Source organism: Conger conger, chromosome 8, assembly GCF_963514075.1.
Source record: "Conger conger chromosome 8, fConCon1.1, whole genome shotgun sequence".
Taxonomy (NCBI): domain Eukaryota; kingdom Metazoa; phylum Chordata; class Actinopteri; order Anguilliformes; family Congridae; genus Conger; species Conger conger.
In genome coordinates, this window is record NC_083767.1 from 63,550,800 (window position 1) to 63,565,148 (window position 14,349).

At 47.9% G+C, this 14,349-nt stretch overlaps 1 protein-coding gene across 4 annotated transcripts; it reads right to left on the bottom strand.

Moving 5' to 3' along the window:
- Positions 1 to 1,871: 1,871 nt before the first annotated feature.
- On the bottom strand, positions 1,872 to 11,370 carry LOC133134945 (nuclear factor 7, brain-like). 4 transcript variants are annotated; one of them, XR_009709357.1, is made up of 8 exons: positions 10,592 to 11,369; positions 8,882 to 8,977; positions 7,970 to 8,203; positions 7,762 to 7,784; positions 6,960 to 7,075; positions 4,754 to 4,947; positions 3,815 to 4,270; positions 1,872 to 3,709 (listed from the first exon to the last, which is right to left on the bottom strand). XR_009709357.1 is itself a non-coding variant. In XM_061251573.1 (7 exons), exons 1-7 carry the CDS (start codon positions 11,066 to 11,068, stop codon positions 3,914 to 3,916), a joined length of 1,497 nt encoding a protein of 498 aa, XP_061107557.1. In that variant the 5' UTR covers positions 11,069 to 11,369; the 3' UTR covers positions 3,741 to 3,913. The 4 variants fall into 4 exon arrangements, 3 of the variants coding, with proteins under 3 accessions (XP_061107557.1, XP_061107558.1, XP_061107559.1); XM_061251573.1 differs by lacking the exon at positions 1,872 to 3,709 and having other exon boundaries at positions 3,741 to 4,270; XM_061251574.1 differs by lacking the exon at positions 1,872 to 3,709 and having other exon boundaries at positions 3,741 to 4,270; positions 4,754 to 4,941; positions 10,592 to 11,366.
- Between the last annotated feature and the right edge of the window lie 2,979 nt (positions 11,371 to 14,349).

A 14,349-nucleotide genomic window follows, 5' to 3' on the forward strand; every position in this document is an offset into this window, starting at 1 on the left:
CCTCAACACTGCAGGGCAATGGACCTCAACGCTGCAGGGCAACTGACCTCAACACTGCAGGGCAACTGACCTCAACGCTGCAGGGCAACTGACCTCAACACTGCAGGGCAACTGACCTCAACACTGCAGGGCAATGGACCTCAACACTGCAGGGCAATGGACCTCAACGCTGCAGGGCAACTGACCTCAACACTGCAGGGCAACTGACCTCAACACTGCAGGGCAATGGACCTCAACACTGCAGGGCAACGGACCTCAACACTGCAGGGCAACTGACCTCAACACTGCAGTGCAACTGACCTCAACACTGCAGGGCAACGGACCTCAATGCTGCAGAGCAACTGACCTCAACACTGCAGGGCAACTGACCTCAATGCTGCAGGGAAACTGACCTCAACACTGCAGGGAAACTGACCTCAATGCTGCAGGGAAACTGACCTCAACACTGCAGGGCAACTGACCTCAATGCTGCAGGGAAACTGACCTCAACACTGCAGGGAAACTGACCTTGACACTGCACACCATCACTCAGCCCACTGGAGGTGCTGTCCCCTGGAACAGCAGATTCCACTGCAGCATGTATGAGTCACACACACACACACACACACACACTCACCACCTTCTCTCCATGCAAACCACCTCCCACACACACACCCCACCTTCTGCCTATGCAAACAATCTACACACACACACACCAACTTCTGCCTATACAAACCATCTCCCTATGTCTCTCTCTCACACACACACACAAACACACACACTCCCACTCACACACACATACACTCTCACACACACACACACACACACACACACACAAAGTGCATACCCATAACCAGGGATAAGTGCGCTGAAAGCCCCTAGAGGGAAGTACAATTTCAATTGCTATCCGTACAACAAAGATAAGGACCAGGGCCTATTTTTATTTATTTTGGGGTTTTTTTAAACAACAAATAAACAAACAAACAACAAAGCAAAAGTGACCAAACTTAACTATCCAAATACTGCTTACCTAGCCAACTAAAAATACCGAAACACTACGTAAATCACAAAGACAACAATTAAGGTTCACAGGGAGGTAGGGAGACAAACACACACACACTCACACACACACACACTCTACCACCACCACCAGTGATGTCCTTTTATATTCATATTTTTGAGGGGTTTTTTTATTTTTATTTGCACTTGAAAAAGGTCTGAGTTTGAAATGAAATGATGGTTTTTGCACCTTTCCAACAGGTGTGGGCAAAGGACACTTTACAGTTACAAACATGGTCTTACTTTAGCAGCCTTTTACTGTATTTGTTTTCTGCAATCATTCATTTTCCAAATTCATTTTATTTGCTGGGGAAATAAGATGGACTTTCATGAATGAGTCATTTTTCCAACACTGAGATCAAGGTGCACCATGCCTACCTGCAATGCCCTGCCCTGGATTGACACCTGCAAACCCCCTGAATAACTATGCCACTCTGCAGCTCAGGAGCCACACATAAAACACACATCTGAGATCAGGTGGAAGAGTCTGCTCGGGCAATAATTTAGTGTTAAGATTTCAGTTCCATCATAACACTGCTCGCCTTCAGCTTGGAGCATTCCCTCAGAGAGAGCAGAGGACGTCCTGGTCTCTCTCACGGGTCTCTGCGCCGTCTGTATGTGTGAAACCGTAATCCTGTTAGAAGCCGACTTTGTCATTGAACTGTTGAGTCCCCACATGCGCCACCGTTTCCTAGGTTAGCCCTATTTTTCTCCGCACAAGGTCTCCACCTTGTGGCAACTCTGAGAATGACAGCTGAGCGCCATCTTGCTAAATGACGGCCGTTTCGCGTAGACATCACAAAGAGCTAAGAGACACAAAGACAAGGGAGAAATTAAAATTAGTCTGTTTTTAATGAAGCCAGTGGCAAATATAACAGAGGTATAACGAGGAATTATGTGTATTGCTGGTGAATTTGGGCCAAAATGAAACCTGAAATTGGAGATGAAACATAAACAGACAGTGACCTGATTAAGGCCAAAGTGACATTGTTGTCATATTTATACACTCCACGGGCAGGCCTTCAGCCTCTCTCTCTTGTTCCGATGATGTCATCAGGACCCTGACTGGGACTCCATACCATAAACATCTGAGGTGACCCTAGATCACCTCCTGTCCCCACCTGTCACCCTGATAAATGAAATTATTAAATTGCACACTTTGAGATATAACATTGATATGTACTGCACTGTGTACCGGTGGAGCATTGCTTTGTAGCTGTTTTGGAATGATAACGGACCATAATATAATACAGAGAATTACATACTTAATACAATGTAATGATTCAGGTTAGTACACAGATACATTTAAGAAATTCACTCAAAATTGTTAGGAAATGACAATTAGCCACTAGGCTACAGGCTGTCCCAGTCATGTACCTTAGTCACTAGGCTACAGGCTACCCATAGCACCAGCAATAAAGGGCCATTTGAGATCAGCTTAGTCAGTTACAAATAGGAGAAGATACATTTTCATTCAAACATAACTCATCACTCATAAATCTCAGGCTACTAACCCAGCTGGATCATGGCAAACATTTTTAATACTGAGCACAGTTTTCAAAGGAGAGAACATGCGGACTGCTTCGTGCTGAAAAGAGACTCAGTGATGGAACAGCCCTTCTCCACTCCAGCATGATGACATCAGTAAGGTATCTAAAAAAAAAAAAAAAAAGGGTTGCCGGTTCGATCCCCGCCCGGGGCGTGTCAAAGTGTCCCTGAGCAAGACACCTAACCCCAAAATGCTCCTACGAGCTGGTTGGTGCCTTGCATGGCAGCCAATCGCCTTGAGTGTGTGCATGAATAGGTGAATGAGAAGCATCAATTGTACAGTGCTTTATAAATGCCTACCATTTTATAAAAATAAATACAATTCTAACATAATTGTTGAAACTAATTTTTTGTTATCCAAGAAGTTAAAATAAGTTTTTTCTTCTGGGTATCAGGAGGATATTGCATTTTTATTGACTTATTGCATTTATTTCTTTTTTAGTGTCTGCAGGTTTAACTCCAGTCCTGGAGGGCCACAGTATCTGCAGGTTTAACTACAGTCCTGGAGGGCCGCAGAGTCTGCAGGTTTAACTACAGTCCTGGAGGGCCACAGTGTCTGCAGGTTTAACTCCAGTCCTGGAGGGCCACAGTGTCTGCAGGTTTAACTCCAGTCCTGCAGGGCTGCAGTGTCTGCAGGTTTAACTCCAGTCCTGGAGGGCCACAGTGTCTGCAGGTTTAACTCCAGTCCTGGAGGGCCACAGTGTCTGCAGGTTTAACTCCAGTCCTGCAGGGCCACAGTGTCTGCAGGTTTAACTCCAGTCCTGCAGGGCTGCAGTGTCTGCAGGTTTAACTCCAGTCCTGGAGGGCCACAGTGTCTGCAGGTTTAACTCCAGTCCTGGAGGGCCACAGTGTCTGCAGGTTTAACTCCAGTCCTGGAGGGCCGCAGTGTCTGCAGGTTTAACTCCAGTCCTGGAGGGCCGCAGTGTATACAGGTTTAACTCCAGTCCTGGAGGGCCGCAGTGTCTGCAGGTTTAACTCCAGTCCTGGAGGGCCGCAGTGTATACAGGTTTAACTCCAGTCCTGGAGGGCCGGTGTGTATACAGGTTTAACTCCAGTCCTGGAGGGTGTGTGTGCAGGTTTAACTCCAGTCCTGGAGGGTGTGTGTGCAGGTTTAACTCCAGTCCTGGAGGGGGCGCTGTGCTGTAGGTTTAACTCCAGTCCTGGAGGGGGCGCAGTGTCAGCAATCTTTTTTTTATTTTTTATTAAGCACTTCAGCGTTGAAACATACCAAAAACCAGTAGGCAAGACAGGAGCTGAGTTTGAGATGTGTCCAACAGCCCCCCCTGGCGATGGAGAGCCCCCCTCTGTGCCGCAGCCCCCTGGGGGGTCAGGGCCGCGGGGCGACCACGCGGAGGGGCTCAGTGTTCTGCCCGCTGATGATGGGCCAGGGGTTGAAGTAGGGGTAGAGGGGCTGGGGCGGGATGTGGGAGAAGGTGAAGATGTGGCTCATGTCGGCGGAGTCGTAGAAGGACAGCAGGCCGGCGGAGAGGTCCAGGAACAGGCCGACGCGCCGCGGCCGGCTCCCCAGGCTCAGGGCACTCCCCGCGCTGGTGCAGGCCTCATACTCCCCCCCGCTCCGCAGCCCCACCGTCCAGAAGCCGTCCTCCGGACACAGGCTGACCTCCTCCTTCCTGTTCACCCAGGCCGCCGCCACGCCCAGGCCCCAGGCCGTCTTATCACCCACCTATCAGAGCGTCAGGTTAACACAGGCCACGCCCAGGCCCCTTATCACCCACCTATCAGAGCGTCAGGTTAACACAGGCCGCGCCCAGGCCCCTTATCACCCACCTATCAGAGCGTCAGGTTAACACAGGCCACGCCCAGGCCCCTTATCACCCACCTATCAGAGCGTCAGGTTAACACAGGCCACGCCCAGGCCCCTTATCACCCACCTATCAGAGCGTCAGGTTAACACAGGCCGCGCCCAGGCCCCTTATCACCCACCTATCAGGGCGTCAGGTTAACACAGAAGAGCATCTTACCTTTGAAGAGCCGGTTTTACTCAGTGCCTTTATGCAGCCAACTCACTCATCCTGCTTTGTGCAATTATTCAGCTAACTCAGTCATCCATATTTGTGCAGTTATCCAGCTAACCCAGTAATCCCGCTTTGTGAAAAAGCCCCCAGAAGTTATAAGGCCCAGGGAAAGCGTTAGAGATGTCACACACCTCCACCTCCCAGTAGTGCCGGCCAGAGGAGAAGGCCTGGGAGCCCAGCACGATGTTGTAGAGGGTGAAGCGCTCCGGGTTGTCTGGCAGGTTGCGCTGGATCTCACCCACCCTCACACTCGTGCCGCACGGGGACACCACCAGGCGAGGGTACGCCGTGTCGGGGTCAAGGGTCACAGCGGCTGGACCTGCCATTTAGATAGCACAGATGGACACTAACAATCACACCACAACCAGCACAGATGGACACTAACAATCACACCACAACCAGCACAGATGGACACTAACAATCACACCACAACCAGCACAGATGGACACTAACAATCACACCACAACCAGCACAGATGGACACTAACAATCACACCACAACCAGCACAGATGGACACTAAATCACACCACAACCAGCACAGATGGACACTAACAATCACACCACAACCAGCACAGATGGACACTAACCGTCACACCACAACCAGCACAGATGGACACTAACAATCACACCACAACCAGCACAGATGGAGACCAACAATCACACCACAACCAGCACAGATGGACACTAACAATCACACCACAACCAGCACAGATGGACACTAACAATCACACCACAACCAGCACAGATGGACACTAACAATCACACCACAACCAGCACAGATGGACACTAACAATCACACCACAACCAGCACAGATGGACACTAACAATCACACCACACCAACCAACAATGTGTGTGGTCCTAACATCTCTCTCTCTCTCTCTCTCTCTCTCTCTCTCTCTCTCTCTCTCTCTCTCTCTCTCTCTCTCTCTCTCTCTCTCTCTCTCTCTCTCTCTCTCTCTCTCTCTCTCTCTCTCTCTCTCTCTGAAATGGTGTATTATTGCGGTTTACATTCTACATTAGCATTAGCATTAGTCGATAACATCGACAAGCTACAGTAATTTCTGTGGATTTAAATGCAAACGCCACAGTGAAGTTAATGCTACAGTATTAGAGTTATCAAATTATTTCTGTAGCTGTTGGTTTACTTATGGCTTATTGTAACATATATCGTTTCTTAAGGTTCACATAAGATCCGTGTTCAAACTACGGGTAAACTGAACATAGCTTTCCACTATGCGGTAGCTACATATAAATAAAGCAATACATTATCATGAGGCTATTTATCCATCGAGAATTCCCTGCTTTCAGCGAAAAATGGACCACGTTAGTCTCACCACCACCATATAAAATGCAAGTTGTACAGAGACCTGTACTGACATAAAAGTAAAATCATTAGACCAGTCGCCTATTGTATGATCCGGTGTTATCGTATTATATCAGGCAAATTGCGTGAGCACAACTGAGTGCACAACCCCGTCTGTAACAGCAGCATATTTACAGATTCCATGCCAATCAAGTCTATCAGGCAGAAGCGCGAGAGAAGAGGGATGAAGAATTATCATTTTAACCGATGCATTTTAAAAATGACACACGATCGACCAGCATGCCTGGACGTCAACTACAGGATTTAACTTCAGACTTCTGCAACTGTGGGGTTACACTGCACAATGTCAATGTAATCTTTAATTTGGCAATCAGGCTATTATCTGACCTACAATGTTGACATTTAACTATTGAGATGGCCACAATAAAGTTTGAAAATGCAATTATCCAGTTAAAAAAAAAATCCGACCCCTATCGGTCATAAGCAGTATCGGTTAACAGGTTGACAGTTTAAAAAATGGGATGGTACAAAAACTGATCATTTGTCACATCCCTACTGAATACACCTCTCTCTATCTCAGGTGTGAGTGTGGTATTAACACACCTCTCTCTCTCAGGTGTGTTTGTATGATATTAACACACTTCTCACACATCTCTCTCTCTCTGTCATTACATTACATTACATTATTGGCATTTGGCAGACGCTCTTATCCAGAGCGACGTACAACAAAGTGCATACCCATAACCAGGGATAAGTGCTCTGAAAGACCCTAGAGGGACAATTTCAATTGCTACCCGTACAACAAAGATAAGGACCAGGGCCTATTTTTTTAAAGGTTTTTTTCTCTCTCTCTCAGGTGTGTGTGTGTGTGTGTGTGTGTGTGTGTGTGTGTGTGTGTGGTATTAATGCACACCTCTCTCAGGTATGCGTGTGTGTGGTATTAACACACCGCTCTCAGGTGTGTGTGTGGTATTAACACAACTCTCTCAGGTGTGTGGTTCTGATGCAGTACCTGGATTTAGTATGGAGCTCATCTTCCTCCAGAGGCGATATTGCAGGGGCCCCAGGAATTCGCCGGCCTGCAGATCCATGGAGACCTCCAGGGGGCGCTGGAACAGAGTCTCTGCGCTGTGGAGTGGAGGAGGAGAAGCAGAGTGAGACGCAGCCTTACAGTCATACAGAGACAGCAACACAACAGAAACCAATGGTGGGAAAATTCCTCCACACGCAGCAACCTGTCTGCTCTGAGACTACATCTCCCATCAGCCTTTCTGCTCCAGGACACACCCCAATTCAACCATCAGGGGAGCACTGATAACACTGAGGCAGAGAGGGATACACACTGCCTCGTCCAATAAGGAGTCACCAGCTGATCACATGACAGAGGGACATCTCAAGCCAAGATAAGTCTGGTTTTTTACTACTTTCTTTACAACAAACAATCAATAACTCAATCAATAATGTTTTTAATATGTAGTCTTTGTTTATGTAATGCCTGTTGTGCAGCATTGCAGTAGAATCTGCTTAACATAAAACTTATTTTTAAAAAGATCAATGAAGAGATCAAATACAATAAACATAACACATTTATAATGGTAATAGTAATAGAATATTAAAATAAAATAAAAGGGAAAAAGTTAAGCATAATATTGGGAGCAGGTGGAAACAGAGTCGCTGACCAATCAGAGATTGCACTCGCCTGGTGTCCCAGGTATAAATCAGTGCTGATTGGAGGGTCACATGTACGTCCAACGCAAAACAACACACTAAATAATAATAATAATAATAATAATAATAATAATAATAATACTCACTCGCTGATGAAGTTCTTGATTCCCTGGGAACACAAAAAAGAGCATCTGAATTTCTCATCAGAAACAAAATGCATGACTGCAACCTCTCTCTTCCTGCCCTCCCTCCCTCCCTCCCTCTCCCTCCCTCTCTCTCTCTCCTCCTGCCCGCCCTCTCTCCCTCCCTCCTCCTCCTCTCCCTCCCCCCTCCTCCCTCCTCCCCCTCTCTCACCCTCAGCTGGGCTGGGTTGTCGTCCTGGTCCAGTTTGTGCTGCAGCTGTAGAGCAGTGGTGTGCAGGGTGCTGATGTGCTGGGTGGTGTGTGTGAGCGTCTCATCCAGCTGCTGGAGCCTCTCCTCCTTGCGGCCGCGCAGGGTTGCCCGGGCCTGCTCCTCCTCACGCTGCAGGAACAGCCGCAGCTGTGCGAACTCCCGCCCCATCTGGTCCTCCAGCGTCCCAGCATGCTCCTGGGAGAAGCACCCACACCCACACCCACACACACACACACACACACACACACACACACACACACACACACACACACAGCACAGCTTGAGTAGGGGAGATAGCAAGCTAAGTTGTCACATTCAGGTCATTTTTCTGTTTACATGTGCTCAAAGTTACACTAATCTGAGGTGAGGACAGTTTTCTTATTTTTCACTTTGTAAGAAAACATTTTTTGCAAAGTGCTTAACAGAAAACAGGCAAAAAATAAAATACTGTAATGATGTTACTGTAGCCCTGAGATAGACTGGAGGGTGTATTCCAGGGTGTATTCCTGCCTTTCGCCCCAATGTATGCTGGGATAGGCTCCAGCCCCCCTGCGACCCTGATCAGGATAAGCGGGTTCAGATAATGGATGGATGGATGGATGGATGTTACTGTAAATATTTTATTACAATATGCCACAGTGTTCTGCTGTTGTTAATTTCAGAGATTGTTGAAGGGGGGTTTCACACACACACACACACACACACATACTCTCACTCTCTTTCTCACACACACACACACACACACTCTCACTCTCTCTCACACACTCTCTCTCTCTCACACACACACACACACACACGCACACACACACACAGACACACACACACACTCTCACACACACACAGACACACAAACACACACAGACATGCCTGTACCTTTATCTCCATCATCTTTTGATTGGTCAGAGTCTGAGAGGAAGAGGCCTCCTCGATCTGCAGCTCCACCCTCTGCAGCGCAGCAGAGAGCCTCTCCTGTGAGTCACACACAGAATGAGTCACACACAGAATGAGTCAAACACAGAGTGAGTCACACACAGAATGAGTCCAACACAGCGAGTCACACACATAGTGAGTCACACACAGAATGAGTCAAACACAGAGTGAGTCACACACATAGTGAGTCACACACATAGTGAGTCAAACACAGAATGAGTCACACACATAGTGAGTCACACACATAGTGAGTCACACACAGAATGAGTCAAACACAGAGTGAGTCACACACATAGTGAGTCACACACATAGTGAGTCACACACAGAATGAGTAAAACACAGAGTGAGTCACACACATAGTGAGTCACACACATAGTGAGTCACACACAGAATGAGTCACACACATAGTGAGTCACACACATAGTGAGTCAAACACAGAATGAGTCACACACAGAGTGAGTCACACACAGAGTGAGTCACACACAGAATGAGTCCAACACAGCGAGTCACACACAGAGTGAGTCACACACAGAATGAGTCACACACAGAATGAGTCACACAGAGTGAGTCGAACAGTGAGTCAAACACACAGAGCCCAGTCACAGAGCACGGACCAATCACAGCAGAGTCACACAGCACAGACCAATCACACTTTCACAAAGACACACAACCAACACAGAGGACTGCTATTATAAGAACAGCACTTTTGACTGAATCTAAATTGAAGTGCAAGAAAGATCATTTCCATCAAAAGTGAATCTTAACTAGTGCCATCTACAAAATAACTAAAAGGAAACTGCTTTGCACTGGCTTTTATCATTGAAATGTGTACGCAGTTATTCTTATATGTTGGTTGACAGGCGTTTTTTTATATATAGTCCTGGTCGAGTTTATGTTTGTTATGTTTTCTATCTTATGGGGTATTTTCGTTCGCTTTGAAATCTGTGCGGTAGTTAGTATTACACAATATACCACAACGTAGACCTAATTAGGTTAAAACTCACCGTCAGCAAATTTACTGCGCACACTTGTGTGTAAAATTCCTCAGCCGTCCAAAAGCTAACACAGACTGAAAATAACTTCCCTGTGAGTCACGCGGTTCTTCATGTGAAAGTCAAAACCGTCCGCATTCATTTAATTTAAAGATTCCATTCGTTCTTGACTGAGGGAAGGAACACAACCCCATGTAACGTTTTGAACAAGTGGATTTCACAGATTCCAATGTTTTCTTATCATTATCATACAACTGAAATTCAGTAGCAGGCAGCATTTCCAGACTGTAAAATAATTTGCTTTGCAAATGGTAACAACCCGACTGGTTTAGAGGTTCTAAGCAGATATTATTCCATGCAAAACATTTAAATAGCGCGCATTTGTGACCAATCAAATTTAGCTACAGAGAAAGTACCCTCAAGGGAAATGGCGAAGCGTCAGTGAGACACGGCCAAGCTGTCACGTTTCAGTTTCTTTCGTTTTCGCGGCTTGTAACTTCTGAGCACCGTTTCCGTTTTGAAAGTCTAGTCTCAACTTCAGAAGTTCAAGGTTTAAAACGAAACGGCAATGCAATAATTGGGCTGCCTCTGTCGGGGAAATCTTTCTAGATTAAGTCTTGCCGGTGGCATTTTGTGGTAGACTACGGGACAGGCACAATACCTTGTAGTTCTCGAAAGCTTCGTTGATCGGGATGACGCTGTGCGTCTTGTGGTCCCTGGACATGCCGCAGACCAGGCAGATGGCCACCTGGTCGTCCTCGCAGAAGAGCTTGAGTTTCTCTTCGTGCTCCTCGCACTGGTCGGGCTCCGGGGCGAGCTCCGAGCTTCCCCCGCTGACCGGCGGCCGCTGGGTCCTCTCCCGGGGCGCCGTCGGCTCCGCGTCCATCGCCCTGGCTCGCCTGACACTGTCGACGACGTTGCACAAGAGCGAGTTGGGACGGAGTTTCTGGGCGCATGTCTTCCGACACTGCGGGCACGTCGGGTTCTCCTCTGGCTTGGCGCTCCAGCACTGGGTGATGCACTGGCGGCAGAAGTGGTGCCCGCACTCCAGTATCACCGGTTCGCGGAACAGCTCCAGGCACACCGGGCAGGTGAGCTCGCTCTGCAGCTCGTCCAGCGCGCTAGCCTCCGTAGCCATCGCCCGCGAGCGGCATGCCGAGGCGCAAGCAGCAACGCAAGTTGGAAATGATGTTCTGGAATCAGCAGTCTGGCTCTTGAAAAAGGTGTGGCCAAGTGGATTAGTGTCATCTGAGCTGCAGCTGGGGGAGACGCACCCGAGGCGTGTGCTAACGAGTTCAACTCTGGCGCTTGCCTGCGCGCAAATACCTTCCCTCCGTGGTATCGGGGGATCAAGTAAAAACTCGCAAACGGCGTAAAAAGCCGCTGCATTTTGTCCGTTCTAAAGCAGAACAGAAGTCGTGTGTGCCGCAGAATTGTTATTGTACGTCGTCAAACAACAGTCAAACTACTGAGTCATATGACGCATGCTGTCACGCTCAACCTCAGGAACATACTGTGTAATGCTGGACTTCTCCTATTTACCGTGGGATTTCTGTGACATATCTCCTGTTATATATTGCAAAAGTGAGTGAGTGAGCATGCTGTAAGTAGGCTAAGTAATGAAGTAAGTGAGTAGCTAAGAAGTAGGGGAGACCAAATACTAAATTAAAGTATTTGCAGGTCACACACACACACACACACACACACACACACACACACACACTTCTAGTATCTTTGATTGCTATAAAATATGACAAACATTTTTTGTTGCATGAATGTTGTAGCTATGACAAATTAATTTCCCTTTAATTTACACGGATCACACTCACATGTTAGATGCTAGGGAGCTGGCCTCATAACTACAAGGGCCAGATGTACTAAGCCTTTTGCGACGGTTCTCAGGTGCATATATGATGCATCATGCCCAAGAAACATGCGTCTTATGTACCAACCTGGCGCCCGGGGCTGGAACGGCAGATTGCGTGTGATCTAGGCCAGTCTCCCCTCAAGGCATATGCATTTGAGGGTGGAGCTGTTGAAATGTGACGATATGCTGCTTTTAATCGCTTCTGTCCATCGCAGAAACCGTGCGAGTCCATCGTGGAACAGAAACGGAATTAAAGGGACTTCCAAAAAAGAGAAAATCCCATGTGACTTCTGTGACAAACACCCAGCCGTACAAATAATTACACCTCTGGGAGAAATAAAGATGTACTGGAACCTTCCACACAACAGTCCCATTCTATCCCGGCTATAGTGAAGCTCATTGCAACGTTACATCTCCCATATAATTCAAGCAGCACTACCCGCCTCAGTTGGAGTATGTGGGGAAAATGTCCTGCAGTGGATGCACTTTTTTGTGTATTTCTGACAACTGCCTTTCCTGTAAATAAGCATAATTTTGATAAAATGTGCGTTTTTCTCCCTCAATAACTCCCTCTGGCCCTGCAGATGGAGAGCGGTGTGGTCCCTGTGTGGAGTGTCCTGCAGGTTAGGCCACTTCAGGAACGTGTCCTGTATAAGGATCTGTAATGTGCTCTGTGATGAGGAATCGTGTTTACTGGGCAGAGACGGGGCAGAGTAGAGAGTTCACAGGGCAGAGGGACACCTGCACATGCCTCCTCCTTACATAACCTTTCAGACAAACAGCATTCTGCTCGGACTGGAGAGGAATGTGTGAAACAGCATTCCAGCCAGAGAGAAGGGACAGAACCCCACAACACACACATACATACGCACACACACATATACACACACATACACACACACTCTCTCTCACGTGCAGGCACACACATACACACACACACACACATTGTGCAATCGATTTCCTTTCTCTGGTCTCTACCTCGTGTGTCAGGGCTCTTTTGCTTTCCGATCTGCATCCACTGGGGGCTGTGTGCTGACCCTGGAAAACCCCACACACCCAGAAGAACCAACTTTCCGCTGTTTCTCTGTTTTCAATGGAAGCAGGTTCATAATGCTACCATGTACCAGGGCCCAGTGTAGGAGCAGGGCCCAGTTTAGGAGCAGGGCCCAGTTTAGGAGCAGAGCCCAGTTTAGGAGCAGGGCCCAGTGTAGGAGCAGGGCCCAGTTTAGGAGCAGGGCCCAGTTTAGGAGCAGGGCCCAGTTTAGGAGCAGGGCCCAGTTTAGGAGCAGGGCCCAGTGTAGGAGCAGGGCCCAGTTTAGGAGCAGGGCCCAGTGTAGGTACGGTTTTTGAACACGTTACTCCACACAATGAAGCAGAGGGTATGTGCAGGTTATCCACCCACTCGAGCTGAAGCAGTGCATGAACAGACCTGCAGAGAAATGGGGAAGAAATGTGATCCAAGTGACTTTGACTGTGGAATGATTGTTAGTGCCAGACAGGGTGGTTAGAGTATCTCAGAAATTGCTGATCTCCCGGGAGTTTTACACACAACAGTAAAAAAAAACACAACAGTCAAAAAAACAAAAAGAAAACATCCAGTGAGCAGCAGTTCTGCGGGCAGAACCACCTTGTTAATGACAGAGGTCAGAAAAGAAGGGCCAGACTGGTCAAAGCTGACAGGAAGGTGACAGTAATGCAAATAACCACACATTACAACAGAGTTATGCAGAAGAGCATCTCTGAACACACAACACGTTAAACATCTCAGTGGATAGGCTACAGCAGCAGAAGATCAACAAGTCTAAAAAAAAGTCTAGTAAACACCGAATAAAGTGCTCACTTAGTGTACATATATGCACACACACATACATACACGCAGACACACACACATCCACACTCTCACGTGCAGACACACACACACACTCTCTCTCACATGCAGGCACACACGCACACACACACACACACATTGTGCAATCGATTTCCTTTCTCTGGTCTCTACCTCGTGTGTCAGGGCTCTTTTGCTTTCCGATCTGCATCCACTGGGGGCTGTGTGCTGACCCTGGAAAACCCCACACACCCAGAAGAACCAACTTTCCGCTGTTTCTCTGTTTTCAATGGAAGCAGGTTCATAATGCTACCATGTACCAGGGCCCAGTGTAGGAGCAGGGCCCAGTTTAGGAGCAGGGCCCAGTTTAGGAGCAGGGCCCAGTTTAGGAGCAGGGCCCAGTTTAGGAGCAGGGCCCAGTTTAGGAGCAGGGCCCAGTGTAGGAGCAGGGCCCAGTGTAGGAGCAGGGCCCAGTGTAGGAGCAGGGCCCAGTTTAGGAGCAGGGCCCAGTTTAGGAGCAGGGCCCAGTGTAGGAGCAGGGCCCAGTTTAGGAGCAGGGCCCAGTGTAGGTAGTTTTTGAACACGTTACTCCACACAATGAAGCAGAGCATGTGCAGGTTATCCACCCACTCAGCGCTTGAGCATGAACAGACCTGCAGAGAAATATAACACACACACTCACTCTCTCTCTCACACACACACACTCTCTCTCTCACACACTCTCTCA